This window comes from Syngnathus acus, chromosome 21 (genome assembly GCF_901709675.1).
Source record: "Syngnathus acus chromosome 21, fSynAcu1.2, whole genome shotgun sequence".
In the NCBI taxonomy this organism is placed as follows: domain Eukaryota; kingdom Metazoa; phylum Chordata; class Actinopteri; order Syngnathiformes; family Syngnathidae; genus Syngnathus; species Syngnathus acus.
The window spans coordinates 6,135,810-6,159,765 of NC_051105.1; the positions used below are offsets into that span (position 1 = coordinate 6,135,810).

The 23,956-nt window shown below is 43.2% G+C and overlaps 4 protein-coding genes across 7 annotated transcripts in view; 3 read left to right on the forward strand and 1 right to left on the reverse strand.

Moving 5' to 3' along the window:
• Nucleotides 1–20,980, forward strand: part of LOC119139822 (NXPE family member 3-like) — a 43,605-nt gene extending 22,625 nt beyond the window's left edge. The window contains 1 exon segment of the mRNA XM_037280822.1: nt 20,866–20,980. The gene's annotated coding sequence lies outside the window, so the exon portion shown is untranslated.
• Nucleotides 1,001–13,151, forward strand: dcaf6 (ddb1 and cul4 associated factor 6). Of its 3 annotated transcripts, XM_037280792.1 has the most exons (21): nt 1,001–1,392; nt 2,848–2,909; nt 3,222–3,314; nt 3,747–3,932; nt 4,007–4,120; nt 4,373–4,508; nt 4,582–4,793; nt 5,422–5,515; nt 6,161–6,280; nt 6,372–6,650; nt 7,407–7,595; nt 8,568–8,627; nt 8,775–8,943; nt 9,058–9,161; nt 10,060–10,366; nt 10,455–10,496; nt 11,610–11,748; nt 11,908–12,064; nt 12,140–12,228; nt 12,492–12,597; nt 12,667–13,151. In XM_037280792.1, exons 1-21 carry the CDS (start codon nt 1,305–1,307, stop codon nt 12,723–12,725), a joined length of 2,805 nt encoding a protein of 934 aa, XP_037136687.1. In that variant the 5' UTR covers nt 1,001–1,304; the 3' UTR covers nt 12,726–13,151. The 3 variants fall into 3 exon arrangements, with proteins under 3 accessions (XP_037136687.1, XP_037136688.1, XP_037136689.1); XM_037280793.1 differs by lacking the exon at nt 10,455–10,496; XM_037280794.1 differs by lacking the exon at nt 7,407–7,595.
• On the reverse strand, nt 13,886–18,360 carry gpr161a (G protein-coupled receptor 161a). Its single transcript, XM_037280807.1, has 6 exons — nt 17,980–18,360; nt 16,519–16,879; nt 15,004–15,731; nt 14,677–14,784; nt 14,439–14,564; nt 13,886–14,365 (listed from the first exon to the last, which is right to left on the reverse strand). Exons 2-6 carry the CDS (start codon nt 16,860–16,862, stop codon nt 14,100–14,102), a joined length of 1,572 nt encoding a protein of 523 aa, XP_037136702.1. The 5' UTR covers nt 16,863–16,879; nt 17,980–18,360; the 3' UTR covers nt 13,886–14,099.
• On the forward strand, nt 19,649–23,839 carry LOC119139807 (NXPE family member 3-like). Of its 2 annotated transcripts, XM_037280801.1 has the most exons (6): nt 19,649–19,879; nt 20,681–21,444; nt 21,783–21,853; nt 21,937–22,140; nt 22,281–22,853; nt 23,225–23,839. In XM_037280801.1, exons 1-5 carry the CDS (start codon nt 19,664–19,666, stop codon nt 22,844–22,846), a joined length of 1,821 nt encoding a protein of 606 aa, XP_037136696.1. In that variant the 5' UTR covers nt 19,649–19,663; the 3' UTR covers nt 22,847–22,853; nt 23,225–23,839. The 2 variants fall into 2 exon arrangements, with proteins under 2 accessions (XP_037136696.1, XP_037136695.1); XM_037280800.1 differs by lacking the exon at nt 23,225–23,839 and having other exon boundaries at nt 22,281–22,884.
• The last annotated feature ends 117 nt before the right edge of the window (nt 23,840–23,956 follow it).

The following is a 23,956-nucleotide window of genomic DNA, read 5'->3' on the forward strand; positions in this document are numbered from 1 at the left end:
CCCAGCTCGTGTCTGATGTCTCAACTTGGCTTGGGGTCTGTGTCCAAGATAGGTTTGAAAAGGAGCCCTTTTGGGAAGAGACTGAATGACGTACGAAACATCCTAAATGTGGCATGCACTTGCAACATTGTATTGTAGCATTCTATATCGGAACTGAATGTGAAGAGGGGCTGTAACTCAAGGTCATGTCATCTGCTTTGATATGAAGACAGAATTAAGTACAAGGTAATACATTACACAAATGGTTTGTGTACATGGCTTTTTCCATAATGGTAAATTCGATTTTTTTTTTTATTAACAATATTATTTTGTTGGCCAAACAATACATACACAAATGCTGCTTCGTTAAAACAAAACAAAACATTCTGCATTGGAAGAATGATCTTAAATTCTATACCAATTCGTTAAAGCTTATTAACACCAAGAATGCTGTAAAACTGACCTCATTTATTAAAAGGCTGTCTCTGTAAGATATTTGCTCTGGCTGTATATTCTTTGTGAATAAGATGGAGTTGCCCTGAAATGTGTTTTTATTTTGTTTGTACTTTTTTCATTTTAGTTTTTTTGTGTGTGTGTGTGTGCGCTTTGGTTTGTTTGTTTTGTGTGTGTTTTTGTATTGGGGATTTCTTATTTTGTTTTTGCCGGCTTGTAGTCGGTGGTGTTATTATACCAAATGTGTTTGAATAAAAGCTTGAACTAGTATTGGGGAAGTCTTATTTTGTTTTTGTCGGCTTGTAGTACGTGGTGCTATTATACTTAATGTGTTTGTGTTTGAATAAAAGGTTGAACTAGAAAAAAACCCAAAAAAAACAAAAACAAATGGTGTGTGTTTGTTCGCCTGCGTGCTGTGCGCCATGTGTTGTGGGAAGTAGATCTAACTATATATTTATTTTAAACAAAACAAAACAAAACAAAACAAAACAAAACCACCCTTCTCCCGCGCGTCTCACCAACTCCCAAAACGAACACACCCTCGCTCTGGTAAACCTCGCAGTTTATCGCGTTGTTTGGGCACAGCTGATCGTTCGCCTGCCTCTTACACAAAATAAAGCAGGCCGGCGGGCTAACCCGCCGCACAGTTACTTGCTCAGGAGCAAGGTAGGTTGTCGGGCCACTAGCAAGAAGGACCTGCCTGGACGGTAATTAAGGAACTCTCATCTCACTCCGCCATGGAACTCTGCACTGTCGCGACCAGCTAACGTTAGCATCGTCCCGATTGACAGGGACCGATGGCCAAAGAAATCCCCGAGGCGGTTAGCTTAAATTTCAATGTTGTTGTTTATTAAAAGCCACACTCGGTCACCATGTCCTACTGCGGCAACCTGGTATGGGATGTAAACAAACGCCTCATCGGATACAGCGAGCCAAACACCATTCGGACGAACTATTTGGGTAAGAATGAAACATGGAGAGTAACGCTAGCGTGTTTGGAACGTAGTGGGTTGTAGCCCTTGCCCCCCTATGCTCCTCTCCCTATTTGTTTTTTTTAATTTTTATGACGGAAATAACACTGTAGCACCGACATTTAATTTCTTAATAGATTCACACTTGCACTCATGTCATTGTCAGATTAATTTACTTAAGAGGTATTCTGCTCTTGATTTACGAAGTGAATTATTTATGAGTTATTGGTCCTTCCGATGGCACCGCCGTCAAGCTGTATGCACCTGAGTACTGAAGCAGGTGCCTCTGAGTTTTTATCATTGCTGTATTTAACTTGACAGTGATTAACTTGAAGCTCGCATTGTGTTCAGTTACACTGCAAGAGCAGCAGCAGCAGCAGCGGCAGCACTCCCAGTTTATATTTAGCTTGGAAAAGGAGAAGGGTGACAACTTGTGGGTTGTGTTCCAGTCGCACGCTATTGCCTTTCAAAAGGGATTCTTAGATGTATTTTTCTCCCCACGTAACAACCTATATGTAAAATATGATTCTGGCCCAGAATGCATTTATGTAAGAATGATATGGTCTGCACCTAACCTAATGCGCAAGAAAACAAAATGCCATTGTTAAATGCCATTAGGATAAAGTTGTGTGCTGCCGCAATTGGGGGGGGGGGGGTGGGGGGGGGGAGATCTGTGAACTTCTTGAAACCCTGACATAACAAACAATGTAAAGTGAATTTTTTTTCCAGCCTCTAACAGTTGTCATCAGAAAATCTTAATCAATAATACAGGTAATGTTGTCAGCAACATAAACTTCAAGGGGGAACTAAACCCAAGACAGCAAATGGCTCAGTTTTGGTCCATATTGTCGTTATCAGCCGCTGTTTACTTAAATGATCAAAGTATTTATTCCAAAAAATACATTTAAAACATCACATCTATCTTTGTTTTTGCATCTCTCCGATAAAAGATGCTTTAATATGCATTTAAATTCATTGTAAAGTTGAAGGATTCGATGCATTTAAGTAAAAAATAAATTTCCCATTAATTGTTTATTTCATCAATAATCCCATTTTAACATTTTCAGAGGGTTTATTTGCCCTTTAGCTGTCCTTTTAAACGTTAAGTGAAGTAAACCACTGTATTAGGGATGTCCCAATCATGTTGCTTTACACCCAAGTGCACCTTGATCCGATACCTTGGAAATGCATTAAGAAGTAAAAAATAAAATAAAGTGCACATCCAAATTGGCTCAACTGTGTTTGCACTTTTCATTTTCAAATTCTTATTTCAGCGCATATTTTTTTGAATAGTTTCGCCCTTTAACTTTTAAAGTCATTGGTAGTTTTATTTATGACATTATACAGTATTAGAGGTGCAATGGTGTGTCTGTATGATATTATACTAAGTAATATTGTTATAACTGGCAGAAGCCCCAAAACATATTTCCTTTGTTATCTGCAGGTAGAAGAGAGTTTGTTCAGAGACTGAAGCTAGAAGCAACGCTCAATATCCACGATGGCTGTGTGAGTACCTCCTTTGTTGACGTTGACTTCAGGACCACATAAACCTGACAAACTAACAAAACAGTGGTGGTCGATCAATAACCACTTTGTTGTGAAAATGCAGTTATGTTACGTGAACTGAGTCTGAATGTGGCTGAATGTGATTTGTTATTGGCTGGCTGTGTCGGTCGGGGGTGGACTTTTATTTGGAGGTGAGAGCTCGCATTGTGAGTTGACAACGGAGAAGTAAATATCAATGATGTCTCTGATTAATTGACGTGGACTCGACCAATATCTTGTGTCACTGTGCGCTGACTCTTTGACTCCCTTCAGGTCAACACGATATCGTGGAACGAGACGGGAGAATACATCCTGTCCGGTTCAGATGATACCTTCCTGGCCATTACCAACCCGTACAAGAAAAAGGTCTGTAGAGAAAAGTGTCAGGAAATAAAGGATGTTGAAATAATCCGTGTAGAAAAGGTAAAAACTGTGAATCTTTCTCGCTGTCTTGATGCGAATGACGTAGATGTAATGTCGAGTTTTTTTTTTTTTTTTTTTTGGAGACTCGCATGTGCTTCACAAATCTTGTTTTTCAAGATTCCCATTTCGAGCTTTGAGTAGAAAAAGTGCCGCATGTGCGTTTCCTGCACTGTCAGTTGGAAGGAATTTGATAAATGTTTAAGTATTTGATAAAGGGATGAAACTCAAGCCAAGTTGATTTTTAAAACCAAATCATTGATTGATGGCCAAAACAATGACCTCATGAATTGTTATTAAAGTAATCCTTAGTTGCAGCCCAAGATAAAACCAGTTCCCCCTTTTTAGTGGCATCTTGTTTCTTTTTGACTTCCTCAGGTGAAAAAGTCAATACGGTCCGGCCACCGGGCCAATATCTTCAGCGCAAAGTTCATGCCCCACACCAACGACCAGGAGATCATCTCCTGCTCTGGGGATGGAATCCTCTACTACACCCGCACAGAAAAGAGTGCCGAGTTCAACAGACAGTGTCAGTTTACTTGCCATTACGGCACCGCCTATGAGGTCAACAAAAACGCTTCAGAAATCCCTCTGTGACAATGTTCTCTGTCTAACTTGGTCGTTGGCTGTGTCGCCAGATTATGACAGTACCAAACGACCCCTACACCTTCTTGTCGTGCGGGGAGGATGGCACGGTGCGGTGGTTTGATCTCCGCACGAAAACCAGCTGCACGAAAGAGGATTGCAAAGATGTACGGTGATCACAAATAGCTTCCTGGTCGTTAGAGACTACGATTTACACTCCATTATTCTCATTAATTTCAATAGCTATCAAAAAGATCATTGATCTTACTTTTCCCACAATCGCCCAGCCCAAGTTACCAAATATAGTGAGAACCCGACCCACACTGCTTTCAAATGAAAAGCATCATTCAGATCATGGCCAACCTGTCTGATGGATGCATTGCAATGACAACAGAAATTCCCGCTTTGGTGTTTGACAGGACATCCTGATCAATTGCCGAAGAGCGGCTACGTCTATATCGATCTCGCCGCTGATGCCCTACTACCTGGCGGTGGGCTGTTCAGACAGTTCTGTGCGCATCTATGACAGACGTATGCTGGGCACCAGGGCCACAGGTCAGTACGAACTGCAGTTGCAGCAAAAATAATGGCACGCTGCCTTTTGTTTATTGCTCGAGTCCTTTCCTAGGTAACTACATGGGCCGGGGGACAACGGGCATGTGCGTGAGGTTCGTGCCGGCTCATCTGTCCAACAAATCGTGTCGGGTGACGTCGCTATGCTACAGCGAGGACGGCCAAGAGGTGCTGGTCAGCTATTCGTCCGACTACATCTACCTGTTTGACCCCAAAGACGATCAGGCCCGAGAGTTGAAGGGCCCCTCGGAGGAGAGGAGGGAGGAGGTAAGGACAACAGAGGAACAAATCTTTGAAATCACAGGGTCTTTGACCACAGGTGGCATTTGATACTCTAGCTGAAGTCGGAACAGCAACATGTCGACTTTCCATCACGGTGCCAGTGATTCAATGCCTCGTGAGGTCAGCTGTGGCGAGATGCAACCCAACATTCCTTTCCAAATAGAGCAACCCACGCACACTGTGTTCCCACTCACCTCAAATAGTTCAAGTGGATGTTATGTTAAACTGTTTATGTGCGTGCGTGCGTGCGTGACCTGTAGCTCAACTTTCTCTGACTGAATGAGCAGGTCACTCCACTTCTTACCATCTCAGTCCCTGACTTCCTCATTTAAGTGTTGATACCTGGAAGACCTCAGTCTTCCATTTCTGGCCCTTTCAAAGATAGGGACAGGCATGGGAGAGGGTGGAGGGGATGAGGGCTCAGGGAAAGTAAAGGCAACATGGTGCTCTGTGAGAGAGGGGCAGACTGACTGAGATGTGCATTGTTTGGCTTTGGCAGTGCATCTATTTTTGAACACGCTTTGATTGACAAGCTGCTAATCTTTCAGTGTGTGTGTGTGTGTGGTGTGTGTGGTGTGTGTGTGTGTGCCTGCCTGCGTGTGTGTTTCCACAGCTTAGGCAGCCGCCAGTTAAGCGCCTTCGTTTGCGAGGTGACTGGTCAGATACTGGACCCCGAGCTCGTCCTGAGAGTGAGAGGGAGAGAGATGGTAAGTATATCGCCCTTGATTGCCAACACCATGACTCCTGCAAATGTATCTATATCTCTTGGTTAATTTGCCAGAAAGACATAATATGGCCATACAAACGTACTCCACTCTACACAATGTACAGAAACTAGGTCAAATATTAGAAACACATCTAACATCACTATTGTTGGATATTGTGAGAGAAGTGTTCATTTGACAACATTTCCATATTATAAAGTGCGCACAGTATTCCATAGTAGCTTATTGAGGGAACCTGGATCATATATTGGATTTAGTCGTCCCTTTGTCAGATCTACAGAGATTTTCTTGTGAATAGGTTACATTTGTTGTAAGGTCCATGGCTGAGCTGGAGACGACAATATTTAAGCTTATTTTGAAAGCTGACTATTTTGGGCAACTTGACATGTATTCTCATAAACAACTGGAGGATGCCTAATAGGTGATAACCAATAACCAGGCATTTGTGGTTGTCTTAGTAATGGCAGTCATTTGTTGGATCTTGTTCGAATTAGATTGTCCACCTCATGCTGTGTTTAGTGTTATATATAACCCAAACCTCTTTCATCAATTTCTCACGTCCTTTATTTTATTAATCGTTCTTGTCATGATACAGAAACGTTGTTACTTTTTATTTTTCCCTTCCAGGGGAACAGAGCCCCAACGTGTCCTTAATGCAGAGGATGTCGGATATGTTGTCACGCTGGTTCGAGGAAGCCAGTGAAGCTCAGAGCAGTAGAGGAACTCGCCCTCAGTCGCGACCCCGAGGTGGAACATTTTGTTTCTCCATAAACCTGTTTTACAGTAAGATTTGTTTACTGTGTGTAATATATATTTGATCAAATCATCTTGCTTCTAGGAACGACCGTTCGTCCCAATATTCCCGTCGCCACTGTAAGTGCCGCCAGCCAGGAGATCAGCTCCCTCGAGAGACCAGCAGCAGCTGACGCCCTGGCCTTGCAAAGCAGTCCTGCTGCGGCGGCGGCGGCCTCGCCTGCCTCCTCTTCTGCGCCTGCGTTATCCTCAGCTGCTACTGCAACACCGTCTTCCAGCACATCATCAGTCGAGAGATCAGCATCGTCATTGCGGAGACAGACCCCCACTCCAGGAACGGCCGCGTCAGAAACTGCCCTCTCCGGTAAGTGTCAACCTGTTAGGTAGATTTTAAATGGTGACATTTTATTGAAGAGTTACTTTTTTATTCTTCATATTTGTGTATTTGGGGTGCCACATAGTGCGTGAAATTCCATCCATTTTCTATTTCGCTTGTCGCGGGCGTGCTGGAGCCTATCTCAGCAGTCATCGGGCAGTAGGCGGGGGACACCCTGAGCTGGTTGCCAGCCAATCGCAGGGCACACAAACAACCATCTGCACTCATACTCACACCTAGGGGCAATTTGAAGTGCTCAATCAAGCGTGTTTTTGGGATGTGGGAGGAAACCGGAGTACCCGGAGAAAACCCACGTGGACACGGGGAGAACATGCAAACTCCACACATTGTGAAAAGACACCTCTCTTGACTATCGGAAAAGTGTTTACGGCTCTTCTCGTGTGTGGTGTACTCGGGATGACCAATCCCGCACACCACAAACACCATATAGACAGCCATGTCTAATTTAAAAAATGTTCCTTTGAGGTTTTTTGCTGACATCCTGGCAGCAAGCAACCGTGTTGTGCGAGGAAGAGGAGGAGCTTTTACGCATGCTGTCGCATTGCCCTATAGAACGAAAGTGCTTTGTCCTTGGTCCAAACCCAGTGTTGTGTTGGCATTTTATTAGAATACGTGGCACAGCCTTTCAAGTAGCAGTTCCTTTCCTTCAGCATCATGTCCTCCATTTTTCGTTGTCACTCCTCCATAAAATCTCCACCCTTTCTCCCTTCGCCTCTCTATCAGAGTACGGCCCTCATCGGCTGCCCATAAGTTTAGTGTGTAGACGTTTGCAGAGGTTACTTCGCCTGGCCGACCCCCCAGGACAGGGGCGGCGAGCGGCCCCTTCTTCTGCCTCCTCCTCCTCCTCCTCTTCCTCTGCCCCTCCGGAAAGACTGGAAGCCACTGCTGTTCCTGAGACTCAACCCCACACAGGTTACCCTCACCCAAACCCGCTTCTTGTCTTTTTTTTTTTTTTTTGCCTGCCCCCCCCCTCCCCCCTCTGCGGTTTTCCCCTTGACATGCTTGTGTAGATCTAGTTAGGCTCCACAATGACCACTAATCCCTTTGTGATCTCTCCTCCATTCACAGAAATACCACCATGTGCTTATTAACATGCCACTAGCCTCTCTTATGATATCACTTTCATTCATTCACAATAGCAGGACGGGAGAAGAGAGAGTGAAACTTCCGACTATGATGGGATATACATACACCATTTAAAATATGTCTCTAATATTGTATTAGATCCAAATTGCTGTATCAGAGTCATAACAATGATCACTAATATTGTCTTTATACATGTAAATGTAGTCATTATGACAGGACATGTGGTCAGTGCTATCTTGTGGTGTGGTATCCAAAATACCGTATTTTCCGGACTATAAGACACTACTCTTACTTTTTTTTTTCTTTTTTTTTTTTTTATATTTATATAAAAAGCTGTTGTCCTCCACCATGTTGCATCACTCCAGATCCTTCTTGCGGTTTTACTTGCAGTCCTAACCCTGTTCCGGCATGTACAGTCGACCGTCTGCTTTACTGGCAGTTTAATGTCTTTTAGAACTGTTTGAGTTCCTTCGCCAGTAAATTAACTTTGTGTGATTTCTGTTGTGCTCACCGCATGTTTGGCATCACGTGTAAGGAAAGGCGAAAGAAGATTTACTGCATTGCCAATCTCCAATTAAAGATAATGTATTCATGTTCTTGCTCTAGCCAGAAGTTAGATTTGTTGGTGTTGTGTAACACCTGATTTCTAATAGAGCTATTTTTTGGGGGGAGGGGGGGGACCTCATATGTCTGTCATTTGCATTCTATTTCTGTGCATTGTGTCTGTGCAGCAATGTTTGGCCTACATATGGTAGTTGCCTTTATTTTATATTTCTCTTATTTATTTATATTTTGCAGATTCCCCTTCATCGGTTGTAAACAAGCAGCTGGGATCCATGACTCTGGATGAACAGCACGGTGCGTCTTGAAACCACTTGCTCTTGTTCATGTTGTGGCATGAGAATAAATAGAATTTCAGAGGTTTATAAGAAGATGTATATTAATAACAAACAACATTTTTGAACCATTGCTGCTGTTGTGTATGTGTGCGCTCTTGCCCCACAGGAGGCGTATCTTTTTCGCAGTCTGACGATGCTTCACTGCCAGCCGTCTGCAACCCTCCCTCCACCTCAAACGCCAGCCGGTCCACTGCGGCGGAACCGGTGCTCAGCCTGCACTACAGCTCAGAGGGAACCACCGCCAGCACCATCAAACTGGACTTCACTGATGAATGGTGAGCCCATCAAAGACTTTTGTATCTCGCACAATATTTTTGAACTGTACTTTAGTTTGCATACAACCAACCCAACGATGAGGAAAATGTTGTGAAACGATTCTACTTCTTCAGGAGCAGTAGCACATCCAGCTCTCCAGGCAGCGGCGGTCCAAAGGCATTTGAGACAGTGCAGAGCCGGCAGAGTGTATCCACAGAGAATCCTGTGCTGGAGCCACGTGAGTTATATATTTTTATAATCAAAAGCTGTTAAGGCATTTGTGTTCTTATTTAAGAAATGAGTAAGAAGATATGAGCACTGAAAAAACCACAAATCTCTTCCAAGTCAAAACCCTACACTAGAAAGAAAAAAACGTAACTTTACCTAATTTTGTCCCGTAGAAAGTTCAACACTAAGCTCAAAACACACCAGAAAAATGTGCTTTTGTAATTCTCTTGAGCTGTCAATGCTTCTAAAACCACAATGATTGGTTCTCAAACTTGGGGCATAATGATTTTAATTAAGTCCTTTGAGGTACCGAATTTGCAGTATCGTTGTTCTGCCCTCAGAATTGTTTTCTTGATGATAGAATTGTTTTCTTGATGTTAGAAAGGTAAGTGTACTTAAAACTGATTTATTGAATGTATATGTTATGCTAAGAAATGTTTTCTATGTAAAGGAACGCAGTTATTTACAGTTCAGAAGCGAACCGGAACTTTATTTTGAAACACACCAGAAGTTGTGCGTATTTTTTTGTTGAAGCGACTTAAAAAGCACTTGGCTTGAGAGACGGTAACATTTCTCGCGTCATCCAGGTGAATCTTTCTCTTCTCATGCTCGTGGAAGCAATGGCTTTTTACTCGTTGTGTATTACACTGGAATGCGGAAATAAAGGGATCCTGGCGCAAGTGATTTATACCCGAGTTTGGCTTGCTGATGAACTGCGATAACGTACACGAAGTACATAACGCACAGGAAGATCAGTATAATCGTCTTCAGTTAACTTCTTGTTTAATAAATGGCAAAAATGCCAATCAGTCAAAGATGTATTTGTTTTATTGACTTTCATTTTAAATTTAACAGTGATGAATTTATTAAGTGTATGAATCTTTCCCACCCAACATTTGACTCTTCAGCGCAGCAGAGTGAGGCCTCGGCCACAACAGAGCCTTCAAGCGACCCCTCCTGCTCTAGTACTCACAACAAGTTGACCGCCAATGGCCCACCGGAAGGCTCGTCAAAGGATAGTAGTCCGGCAGACGCCCCGGAGGAAACTTCTGGGGACTGCCGGAGACAGGAACCCACGGGGGGTGAGGGGTCGGATGTGGTTCCGACGGTGACTGAGGGCCAGGGCCAGCCCGCAAGGGGGCACCAGGACTCTGACGACAGTGACGACGACCCCATCCTCATCCCGTCAACCAGGTATCGAGGACAAGGCCAGAGGTACGTTAAATGGGTCGACTCTCATGAACTCAATATTTGCCTTCTCGTATGTCAAGCTTTATCATTGATTGTCATACTGCACATCTAGAGCAAATTCCAGAGGATCTGCAGTAGGAGATAGAATGATCAGGTAACAGTGTGTGTCATGAGGGCAACTAATGTACACACAGAACTAACTGTCGTGCATGTGGGTACTGATGCCACCGAGTGTGTGATGCACGGAGCAAGACTCATCAGCGATGGAACTTTGTGATTTTCTAGGGATTTTGTAGAAGTCATTTCGAAAATATTTTTATGTATGTAAAGTGTTGTACTCAGTTCGATGCACTGTATATTGGTCTTTATCTGTTTCCTAATTCTTGTGAGAAATCATTGTCAGTGTCTTCAGATGAATTAATAGACTTGATTATTAATAATAACATTAAACCTACTATATTGAGCAAATTTGATGATTTCAGAAGTGTATCATTCTGGTACATAGTCAGTACCCAAGAAGCTGCTCTGACTTTCTAAAAGACAGTCACAGATGCATTTCAGATAGCAATGAGAACAAAAAAAACCATCATGGTCCAATTAAAACAATCAAACTAAATACAAATCAATTAATCACATAAATACAAGCTCTGTTATTCAATACTTGTCAAAACAAAATTCTTGTTTTATTAATCAGGGATTATACAGAACATTGAGTTTCACAAATTTGACCCTTCATTGTCCTTAAATGATGTTGAATCCACTTAAAATGTCCTGTAAATTTTAGGGTTTGATAAATTTACATTTTTGTTGCATTCTAGCAGCATATTGTTGGTCTTCGTCAATTGAATCATTATAATGATTCAGTTATTTTTTATTTGCGGGGGCTTGGTTAACTCATTCCAGCGAAGTGTCTTATTTGCTTGGCTGGCTATTTGTAAGGTGGTCATATTTTAGTTATGTTAGGTCTTGGTTTCATCATAGTGGCTTCAAAAAAGTCCAACATCCCTTAAGCCAGAAGATCAACCCAAAAACCTACACAGAACATAACACGTGTAATAAGACATGTTGCAATATGACTCACTACAATTTTTTTGTCCCACCCTGAGGAAGATGCGGATATTGTGATACTATACTGATATTGTGTGCTTGAGTTGTAGTGGCTGCTCTTTTTTTTTTTTTTTGCCTGTCACAAGCTTGTGCCAGCCTAAATCGAAAGCATGAGGTTACAACCGTGCACGTTGAGTCACACGGTGTCCTCGTGTTTCAGACGTTCAGCTGCAGCTCGCATCCAGGAGCTGTTTCGCAGGAGGAAAGAGCGAAGGGAGATGGAGGAGAGCGAGACGCAAAACATCAGGAGGCCCTCAGTCAAAATGGTGTACAAAGGCCACCGCAACTCTCGCACTATGGTACTCATCCGACTGCTTTCTGCAAAGTTCTTCTGCTTTTTGGAAGTTCCTAACTTAGTTTTTTTCATGAGACCCCCCTGCATTAATTTTTTTAATACATTCTAATCCCTAAGCCAGTCATGTACTACAGTTAGATACGGTTTGCTTTTCTTGTGCCAGATAAAGGAGTCCTGCTTCTGGGGGAACAACTTTGTGATGAGCGGCTCCGACTGCGGCCACATCTTCATCTGGGATCGGCACACCGCTGAGCACCTCATGCTGCTGGAGGCCGACAACCACGTGGTCAACTGCCTGCAGCCGCACCCCTACGACCCAAGTCAGTCCAAAACCCGCTCCACCTGACCTTTCTCTATCACTCCACCAAACTCATTGTTTCCCTGTTCCCGGCCAGTTCTGGCCTCGTCCGGCATTGACTATGACATCAAGATCTGGTCTCCGTTGGAGCAATCTCCGTCTTTCAACAGGGTTCTTGCTGATGAGGTACGACAACCAAGACTTGGGCGTTTTTTTTTTGTTGGCGTTAGCATATATGCCTCACAGTTTAGAGGTTCTTGGTTTGGACTCTGGCTGTCACTTAAAAGTGGCTTTTCATAAATGTGTATGTAAAAAGCATTGGTTGCTTAAACACAGTGGGTTAACAGCTACTCCAGAGATGCCAATTCTTCGTATACAATCCACCAACCCTTCACTTTTTATATATGCATGCCATTTTCTCCCCCCCCCATACCGTCTCCGTCTGGCAGGTGATAACGCGAAACGAGCTGATGCTGGAGGAGACGAGGAACACAATCACAGTGCCTGCCTCCTTCATGCTGCGAATGCTGGCATCCCTCAATCACATCCGATCAGGTACACCTTTTGCACTTGGTCTTGTCAACGTTTTACTTTCAAATTGCCAAATCTCTGAACTGTTTCCAGATCGTCTCGAAGGCGACCGCTCTGAAGGGTCAGGCCAGGAAAACGAGGATGAGCATTAGGCGGGTGACTTTTTTTTTTTTTTGCTTGAGAGCACTTCTTTGTACAAGTGTAGAGTACTACCTTTTAAAGCCCAACTTCCCACCAATTGTTTTTTTTAAGTGACTTTCTTACTCATGTTTATGTAAAAGGGTGAACTATGTGTGCTTGAATGAAAAGAGTTCTTTATGCAGCTGTGAGTGACAGGTGGTGTTCAAGATTAAGTGCAATATTATTAATATTCTGTCGGGAGTGAGTTTGCTTCATTGGTTTTCAGTGTTACGTTGCATTTGAAGCGATGTAAACAAAGGTGCTTGCTTTGCTTTTGTTAGAGAGAGGAGAACAAACATGGCTCGTCTCTATAAAAATATTTTACGAACTTTGGAAGAAAAGAATAAAGCTACAAGGCATCTGAAAGATGCCTGCGTGTCAAACGTGCGGTTACACCATTATTTGGTTGACTCATTTTATGTGCACGTGAACAAAACAGCACTGTGGACACACTTTCCAAACTTTATAAAAACTCAATACAAGTTTTAGTCACAACGTGGTAAAAATCAAAGGTTACATCTCACTTTACTTATAAAAAAAAAAAAAAAAAGTATGATGCAAAATACAACATACGAGGTAAGACTGAAGCACCATCAATGTGCTTATTCAAATGTTTTTCTCATAACATCCTCCCAAAGTGCCATTCAGGGGTCTGGCGTCAAGATTTAAAACAAATACGTACACCAAGAAAATGTACCTCCTAGACCACGGGTGTCAAACTCAAGGCCCCGGGGCCATATTACACTGATGGTGATATTTGTGCCTGTCATTCATTTAACATTATACTTTGACATTATTTACCGTCGTGAAAATTCTGGGAAATCAGAGCAATGGAGTTTAACTATTGTCTGCGATTTATTGACTCTAAGAATGATGTTTAATTATACTTAACAGACTACAGTAAAAGGAAACTGACGCAATTATTTCGGCACACGGTACCGACCTGGCTCAACTCTCCACGTTTTGGATACTTTTCCATTGACAAAACTTGGTGCTAATGCGAGTACTCAGTGAGTTGAGCTCGTGTTGATGTTCAAGGTGGGCGACGCCAACCACTGCTGGTTGCTCATTGGTTGAGCAGATTTCTGGACACCACGGTCTTGACTTTGCATTGCTGTCATGGCTGTTTTTTTTACCTGACTTATTGTAGTCTTAGATACATTACTGGCCTAAACAGAAAAACTGAGCTGATGTGCTTTGGAAAAGCATAAATAAGGTTGTAGTGGTTCAGCTTTTTCCTATGTTAATGAAGAATGTGCACAGTCTTTTCTGTCTTTCATGTAAAATTGTTACAAGTTTTCAGTCTGAATAATCGCCATGGAAAACTGCGTGCAGATCGGCTGACTTCAGGCAGCCTTCATCTCTGAGTCTCGCTCGTCATTGTCGTCTTTGACGATGCCTTCGTCTATGCTCTCCAACCTCAGTCTCTGACCGTCCAGGTATCTTGGCCTGGGCGCCGCCCGGGCCGTGAAGAGAGCAGCCGGAACAGTCAAAATGTCCCCAAAGAGGGTGAGCTTGGCGTCACTCTCGATGGCTTTGGCTAGCCCGGAAGCGAAGCTGTCCAAGGATTTGTCGACCTCGGCGTGGACTTGCACTGTTGCCGCGTGATCCGCTGGTAAGGAGAAGAGGCATGTTGGTGAGCACAGTTACAATAAAGTGGCAGCTTTGGGGTGGCTGACAAATACCTTTGGAATGCTCTAGCTGGTCTTCAAAGGTGACAGAGCTCCTCCTCTTCCCAGACGAATGGCAGGAATAATGTTGATGGGAGGAGCCATCAGTGGAAAAGTTGTCCAGCAGCATCACGTCCGTACCTGCGGAGGTGACACAAACATATATTTTTCATTACCGAACACAGAAATGACCAAAATTAAGTATTTGTACTTTGTAACATTACAAGACTGACGACGCTTGTGCGACACTTACACGAATCCTGAGTGAAACTGAAGCCAGTGTCTCCTGTGCTGCTCCCAGGGGCCAGCAGCTGCCCTCCCCCAGCCAACATGGCCGTCAGGTGGGGCGACATCCCCAAGTCTGGTAAAAACAATTTTTCAAATTAAACCCTTGTATTTACAATTCTAATGGGAAGGCACCTTGTTTTATTTAACATATTTTATCAGCCAAATTTAAGTATGGTGAGACAAGGGTCACCCCTATGTAAATCTCTGCTTAGTTGCAATTTATAGGCTACGGTATAGTATAGAAACTGATGGGTTAAAATTATAAAATTGCACACACAGGTTGAAGACAAACCTGTTATCCTGTTAGAGATACTGAAGAGGCGCGAGGTCCTGTGTCGCATAGCGAAGGACTCTCTATAGTAGCGATCGCCAAAGCACATCCCCAGAAGCTCCTTCCTCACTGTCTTGTTCCACAGGCCATAGATGAACGGGTGACATACGGCGCTGCAAAAGGAAAGCCACGCCACCAGAGTCTCCAGCCCGTGGGAGACGCTCCCCTGTCCAAAAAGAGCTTCTGTACAAACCACACTAACGTACGGGCCCCAGGTCATGAGGAAAGTCCCGATCACGACCAGAATGGTGACAAAGGCCTTGCACTGGCTTCCGGCGTACACCAAGCTTCGCCGGCTCCCGCTGGACGACGTGGACGTGCTCGAATTCTTGCGTCCGTTCCTTTGCGAGCCACTGCCGCCGCCGTCCTCCTGGGATACAACCACCGTGCCGCAGTGCACCTTGCGGGCTTTGACGCGAGCCACGCGGAAAATGACGCCGTAGCACCCCAGCATGACCAGGAAGGACGGCAGGATGCACCAGGCAACCCAGAAGGCTGTGTAGGCCGGCTCGCGGTGCCAAGACGCTACGCAGGTCCACTTGAAACAGTCAAACTCAAAGGAGGACCAACCGAACAGAGGGGGCACGCAGCCCACCAGGGAGTGCAACCACACGTAGGCGATGACCACCACGGCCCGGTTCCCCGTGATCTTCATGGGGTAGATCATCGGGTAGAGCACTGCGTAGTACCTGTCGTGATTAAAAGGTAAGCAGTCTGTCAGAACCCCCACTGGCCCTGCATAAGTCACATTCTTAAAATAATGTCCCATGTCATACTTTTACAACTATAAGACCAAAATAACACTGGCCACCTCTGCTAAAACCTTTCAAGTCAACCCAGGAAATGAAATGATCAATTTTATAATCAATATTTGGCTTAATTGTTCATCTTTTGTGAAAAAAGGGGAAAAATACTTATGGCATGATTATAAATATTATGCTCAAGTTTAATGAGTATTTCATATTTATGCTGTATTTAATCCTTTAAGAAATATCCAAAAATATTTTATTTTGCACAAAATCTGATGAATCAATCATGAAATTTGTAAACGTAGTAACTGAACCTTGCTGACAGTTGCAAAGTGGCCACTGGGCCACCGTTGAACCCGGATTATGCCCGAGTACATAGATAAATAAGCAAAGAAGGGGGATTTTGGAGGTGCGTATAAGCCATGTGAAATTATTACATCCAAAAATACTAAAACAAAAGAATTTACATTTGAAGAAAAAAAAACTACTATTGGCACTTGTTTAGGAGAAGCGCGACTTGATTGGACAGTCACTAAAACATAACATGGGTAGAGTATTTTTATTAAGTGACCAAATCACACATCTTCGACCACAGGAATCTGCTGCAAATCTTTCGTCATAAATGTTATTTGTTTTATTGTTATTTCTTTCTACAGTACCATGAGCAGCATTAAGTGATATAGAAAATCGACAAAAAAGGTACACATGATGATTATCCCTCACTAACCGGTCGATGGCGATGGCTCCCAGCGTGAGTATGCTGGCTGAGCTGATGAGCAGGTAGAGCAGGGCGGTGAAGTTGCACCACACCACGCCGAACACCCACTCCCTCTTGACGGAGCTGACGGCCACAAAGGGCAGGACCAGGGCCGACAGCAGCAGGTTGGACAGAGTCAGGCTGAACACAAACTTGTTGCTGGGTGTCAGGAGGTAGGGTCGGCGGTACAATGTGACCACGATCAGGAGGTTGGCCAGGCAGGCCAGCAGGGTGATGCTCACAATGGAGACCGACTCCAGAGCAGCCAGCCCGCCACCGCTCCCCAATGGGGTGCAGTTGCTACTGGTGTTCATGTTGATTGAAGGACCCACTGGAACAGAACGCACAGAGTTATGAATGAATGGGCATATGATAATTTTTTATGATCACTCTGATCGGCTGTCGGCTAGAAATGCAAATCAGCCCATCTCAGGGCAAAAGGCCTCCTTTGGCTCATGACCTCACGCTACACCGCGGCTTGGGGGTGGCTACAGCCCCATGGAAAACATGTGTAGCCCCAGTTAGGTTCTTGAACCATTTTATTTTATACTCTAAAATATTTGAATAAATTATTTTCTAAGCCCGGCTTCATATCGGACAAGCCCCCCTGTGAGAGAGAGAAAAAAAAGGGTCATTCCTATTTAAAACTCAAATTACAAACTACAACCCAGGGTAGCTGATCTAACCTTGTTTTGAACCCTAACCCTACTCAAACGATTTAAAAGGGTTAATCACGGAAGTTTTTCGATCAAAAGTGATGTAGATTGGAATTTGCCGCAACTAAACGGTTTAATAAATCTAACTGAAATAGACGTTTGCATTAAGTCGTTTCATTTTAAGAATGAAACATTTCAGACGCTTCACGCAGAACGCGCATTATACGTGACGTCACAGACAAATAACTAGAAAATTAAAAAAAAGATCGCTATAAAAAAGACAGCTTCAAATATTAATAACACGTGTTAATTTTGTTAAACTGAACCTGAGTGTAACTTATTTCTATATACGTTATTCTTTGTTGATTTATTAGCGTGCGTGTGTTTATTATTATTGTATTTTTATTTTATTTTTCGAAACAAAACAAATGAAGTTAGCGGTAAACGTTGCACGAAGGCAAACTACGAAATATCTTGCAAAAGTATTTTATTGCGTAAAATGTTGAAGGAGTTGTGTCGACTTCAAGGGTAGACTCCGTTAGTTTAAATTCTTTGCAAGCGGCGGTTTTTGTTCAAGAAGGAGAAAGTGTAAATGGAAACGAGTTGCAGTGATATGTGAATATACAGTAGTTAGATCCGAGTGCGGAAGTTGAACTAAAAAAAAAAAAAAAAAAAAAAAAGTTTTTAGCAGTGAGGCTAGCCAGTTTGTTAGCTAAGTAAAGCAACTTTCTTCTCTTTTGTCTTCCTCCTCATCTTTCTCACACACTTCACTTAACTGATTTTCTTCTTCGACGGCGTGTCTCCGCATTTTCTCCTCCAGTTCATGCAAACCGCACTTCCTAGAAGTTTCTACTCGTCCATGTCCGCATCCCAAAAAGGCCGAGAGTCCGCTCGAGCACTTTAGCCGACATACGCGTCCTCGAGCCGGGCGAGTGTTCGTGTCTCGATCCGCCGAAACCCCCCAACCCCCCCAGAGTTGGGGCAGCAATGCCGTTCTCCTCCCACCCCGACTTTCCCCGGCAGATGCCTTCCCTCTTTGCACACACAAGGCGTGTAGGTGCTGGGCGCTGCGATACTTTAAGTATCCTTGTTGGGGCTCCGTTCCTTACCGTTTTCGGACGAATGTTTTGGTAGAACATTCCGCCATTCAACTATACAGTAGAACTGTAGTGTATGTAAATGAAAAATTACATATAGGCAGAATGGCTTTTTTTGTGTGCATACAAACAACTGCTGTTGAAGTTGACTTTATTTATACAGCAGTGCTAGTATATTTACGAAATAAGTGTTTTAATTGCGTTTACAAATACTGGACCACCCAAGTGGAACAAAGCTTCCCGCACTAAAACGTATTTTTTACCTCGGCCAATCACAGCGCTCCATGCAGTGCACATTTTGCCCGCAGTGTGGCGATGTGGTCAAAACCCGTCCATTTTGATCCAACTGTTGGTAGTTTTTAAATTAAATCACGCAAAATCAATTTTTTTTTTTTTTTAGCTTTTGTATACACTTTATTGTGCACTTGGAGTCTCCAGGATTGTAGGAAAATTTAATCTAATCCCTTTAGGTGCTGCAGAGATCATTTTAAATGTTTGGGGGATATTCTTTAATCCGTTCACTTTGATCCATTCTCTATTATGTATTATTGTATTATTTTTTGATTGATTGATTGATATCTTTATTTCGAACATCCAAAAGAAAAAAACAAAACAAATAACACTCTAAAGTGCCACATATAAGTCCATACAACAAACAAACAAAAAATAAACCAACAAACAGAAATAAATAAATAAATTAATAATAATAATAGAATAGAATAGAATAGATCTTTATTGTCATTGTCACACATGTACAACGAAATTTAAAAAGTGCCAACCGATCAGTGCATGAAATAAAATAAAAAATTAGAATAAATAGAATAAAAAGATTAAAAAATACAAGCTAAAAACCCACAGAAGAACATACACAGACATAATCATTTTCTTTTAGCGGCATTCAATGTGACTACCGCTGTAGGGTAAAAACTGTTGGCGAATCTGCCAATAATACATAAGTAAATAAATCAATAAAGAATGCTCGAAAAGGAGTAGGAGGAAGCATAGCTTTTTAGATTCCTACCCCTTTCTCACTTTATCCATTAAACCAATGATTCAACATATACTGTAATTCTACAACAGAACACAAGTAGACACACTTTCACACTTATTTTTCAGTTTCATTTTTACTTGTGTACTTGGCACTATTTTGAACTATTACATCACAGTCTTTTCAGTGGCACCCAGCAGGCTTACAGTTAGGGGTGATTCAAAGACTTGTATCTAGCCATAGTTGTTGGCAAACAGTCATGGAATATAGACGCGTTCCTCACTTTTGCCACAATATCAGCATTTCATTTCCTTTCATTTATACTTATTTATACTTTTTTTTAATGAAAGAATACAAAGAATGAATATCAAAATATGGCCAACTCCTTCTCTCTGGTTACTTCCTGGGTGGAGCCAGTGTTCTATCCCGGCAAGAGCAGTGGGACTTCGTCATCATTACTGTGGCGTCGGTCGGTACTCAATACTACCAAAGTCACGGTCACCATGTCCCCACGTGTAAGGAATTACATCCTCATCGTTGTCTCCCTGTTTGGCCTCGTCTTACTGCTGGAGAAACTCACCATTGGGGAGGTGAAATAATTTTTTTTTTTAAAGTCTAGTTAGTTGGTCTTTGTTTGTTTGTGTGTTTTTTCCTTTAAACATGCTAAAGTTGCACTGATAAGTTTGCATTCCCTGGTAGAATTTGCAACTTGTGTACGTTTCTTTAAAGAACCCACATTTGAACAAATAAAACACATTCTATCTTAATGGAATTAAACTATAAAATTGAACAACACAGCAAATGCACGACTCAAGAGCCTTAAAGGGGCATTACTCTTGGGTAGGTGGGCATAAAGATAGATTTATCTGCAGCAATTGACAAATTATTATTTTTCTCTCTTTGTCCTACAATGGGACCAAGCACAACAGGAAACCTAACGCCGGTTGCCAGACAAACCTGTCCAACCGGATAGTTCTATTGTTGAGGAATGCTTTCTTCAATGCTTTCTTCGATTGTGGCATGGTAATGTAATTCAATAGAAATAAAGGCAATCTCAATTTGCTGACAGATTTACTTGTAAAGTGCGAAATCTGGGTCTGTAGAAATGAATACACAGCTGTTATTCTTGTTTTATGATGGCAGCAGGTTGATTGTGTCTTGTGCTATCTACTGGAAGAGCATTACATTTTTCTCCCTATCATGCATGATACATTGTTGCTATAGAGACATGAACCACAATACATAATAAATGAGAAAAGTACTAATACATAGATTGGACCGTTTCCTGCAGCACACCTGATCTGTCATGGCACACGTGTATTCCGCGGCACAAGTGGTTGGGTTACAATGATCCATATTTACAATGTGACAATGTGATGTCTTCTCTTCAGAACTGGAAGTACCACATAGTGTCAGCACTGGTCCAGAGCCAGTCGTCAAACCTCTCCAGAAGCCACCAAGTCTTTCAGCACAAGGGCACCTTTCATTGTCCTCATCTGGGCCAGCCACAATCACCTAAAGAAGAGCTGGAAGAACGCAACTTGTTGGACCTCATCGCCTGGCCCAAGCCGCCCTCTGGCTCCGAAGCACTCGACTTGTCCCAGACAAGTGACCCGGTCCATAGTCACTTTACAATTGTCCCTGCCAAAAACTGGTCCGTGGGCAACCAGCTGGAAGTGCAGGTCCAACTGAGGGACTTCAAGGGCCAACCCAAGCGCTACGGCGGCGATTTGCTGTTGGCCCGGTTGCACTCCCCAAAAGACAGGGCAGGTGTGGCCGGGCAGGTGCTGGACCACAAGAACGGACTTTATTCCGCTCGATTCCCGTTGCTGTGGGAGGGCTCGGCTCAGGTTGTTATCATGATGGTCCACTCGAGCGAGGCTGTGGCCGTGCTGCAGAGACTAAGAGAGACATTGCCCCATCGGGTGTTCTTTGTCAGCCTCTTTCGCAGAGGCCTTAGCTCTGAGACAACCTCATGTGATACATGCCTGCCGTCAGACCAGGGCCCACTGTGCAACTACACTGACCTTCACTCTGGTGAGCCGTGGTACTGCTTCAAGCCCAAAAACCTCAGCTGTGACACCAGAATCAACCACGCTAGGGCAGGCTACCTCCAAAACATCATTACCGAGAGGGAATCGTTGCTGTTTCAGAGGTATGTACAATAATCAAATGGTTGTTTGACATGCAAAGGTTTTTCAAACAGTCAGGTGACCCCCAAATCATCTTTGGTGTCAGCCTATTGGAAAGTTCATCCATCCAATTGTCCTCCATCAGTCATGCACGTGCGTACATTACATTTGCCTTTTCTTTTTTTTTTAATTGGTTGTATGTTTTTTTTGTTGCTGACGAGCTTGTTCGGCACTGACGATATGGTGGCAAACTTAGACAAGCTAGTCAAGAGTTTTGACAATCATTTGGAATTGGTTCAAGACAGTGAGCAAAAACTTTAATGCCTGCCAAGTGATACTTGTGCCTATTTGTTGCTATCAGTGGCGTGAACATCAAAGTTCCCATCCGTGCAACTACAACTAACACCATCACTGTGATGCCATCCATTAAAGGTACTGCGAATCTTCAAATGAATGACTCTCACATTTTTGGCAATGGCGATTTATTTGCATCATTGTGTCTGTCATTCATGAAGAAAACAGCAGTCAAAAAACGGATCCCGTGAAGCTGGGGGCGTCCGGGTACTACTACCAGGATTCGTGGAGGCCATTGAATGGCCTCCCCATGCGCCAGTTTGATAGGGCGTCCATCACTCGGTGTTTGACCAACAAGTTGGTCTACATGTACGGCGACTCCACCATTCGACAGTGGTACGAGTACATCGTCGGAGTGATTCCAGGTGAGAGCTGGTCGTTGAGATTTTGGCCGATATTACGCAGCAACGTCAGAACAACAGGAGCGCTTTTGACCACATCCAAGTGTTCTAGGAAGATTTACTGACCACTTGCGTATGTCGTAATTTTGTGTTCTGTCCTACAGAGATGAAACAATTTGACCTGCACACCCCCAAACAAGCGGGGCCCTTAATGGCGGTGGACAGGACTCACAACATCGTGCTCAAGTACCGCTGCCACGGCCCACCCATCATCTACACCGCCATCATGGCCAACGAATTGCGCTACATCGCCAACGAACTGGACGGCATGATTGGCGGTCCCAACACGGTAGTGGCGCTCAGCGTCTGGGCTCACTTTGGCCCCTTCCCCGTGGAAGTGTACCTACGCCGCCTCCGGCATATCCGCAAGGCGGTGGTGCGACTCCTGAACCGGGCGCCGGAGACGGTGATAGTGATCCGCACGGCCAACCCTCGGGCACTGGACCGGGACGTCAGCCTGAACCACAGCGACTGGTTTTCACTGCAGCTGGATGTCATGCTTCGCGCCATGTTTAAGGGTCTCAACGTTATGCTGGTGGACGCTTGGCAGATGTCCGTGGCACACCACCAACCTCACGACGTGCACCCTCATGGGGTCATTGTCAAAAACATGGTAGACATGATGTTGTCCTATGTTTGTCGTGATCGGAGCCAGAAGATAACTTTTTGAAACTCAAATTAGGTGAAGTGTTATGGCGACAATAGGGCCTCACTTAGAAAGTAGTCATTGGCGGAGTTCGCTACCCTTCACGGTTAGCTGACACGGAGGTGAGATACTCCAAGATCCCGCCTTTTCAATTAAATTGAAAATATTTGACTAATTTTTGTGCATATGAAAAACGTGAAAATCACAAAAATATGTGTGGATCCGAAAAACAAGTTTGAACATCACGAAAATGATTCATTAAATGCGGGAGAATCACGTACGTATTTGGGTGAATTTTGACACATCATGCTAACTATCTAACGGTATAACTATAAATAGTAGATAGCATTAAGTTCAATGCACCTATATCACTATTCATTTTGACACAAATTAAGTGAATTTAAACTCATGGCTAATGTAGATATACTTACGTATACTTAATTAAAACACTTCATAGGTATAGCCACAAGAGGGTGCTGCAACTGCACAAAAGCACTCAATTTGCAAGACTCCAAGCTTTTATTATTAATCAAACAGGTTTACATCGTCATAGAACAGGATCGTTAGGCGCACCGCATCCTCACTTCAAAATATACAGGTCACATTTTGAAAGCATTTAGTCGCTCGTACACAAAGATGTCCTTCATTGGGCAACAGAAGGGTCACTTATCCCACTTTATTCTGCAAATTCGATTAGATCTGCAATATCTCCTAGCTGGTAGGTCCGTCAAAGCTAAAATATTTCAAAAGTTTGTGTTACAGCACATGAGGCAAATGGTGGTCACACCAGATATGCACTGGTTTTTGATCAAATCAGGAACAGTGGGGCCAAAACAAACAGGGAGATAGATGCAGTGTAATGATATATTGAAGATAATTCACTTAACTAAATGTATCATCACAATGTTTTTAAAAAAAAGCCACACAAAAATGCCAATCATATATAATAATAAATACTTTGTCACATCATTAAAAAAAAATCGAAATCCCCCTCGGAGGATTTGATAAAAAGTGAAATGGCTCCTGGTAGGAAAATGGTTGGCCTGGTCTACTTTAAAAGGTGATGAAGAGTCCATGTTAGTTTAAGGCTCTCTCGGGGTGAGCCACACTGTGTTCCCTTGTTTGTGGAGCAAA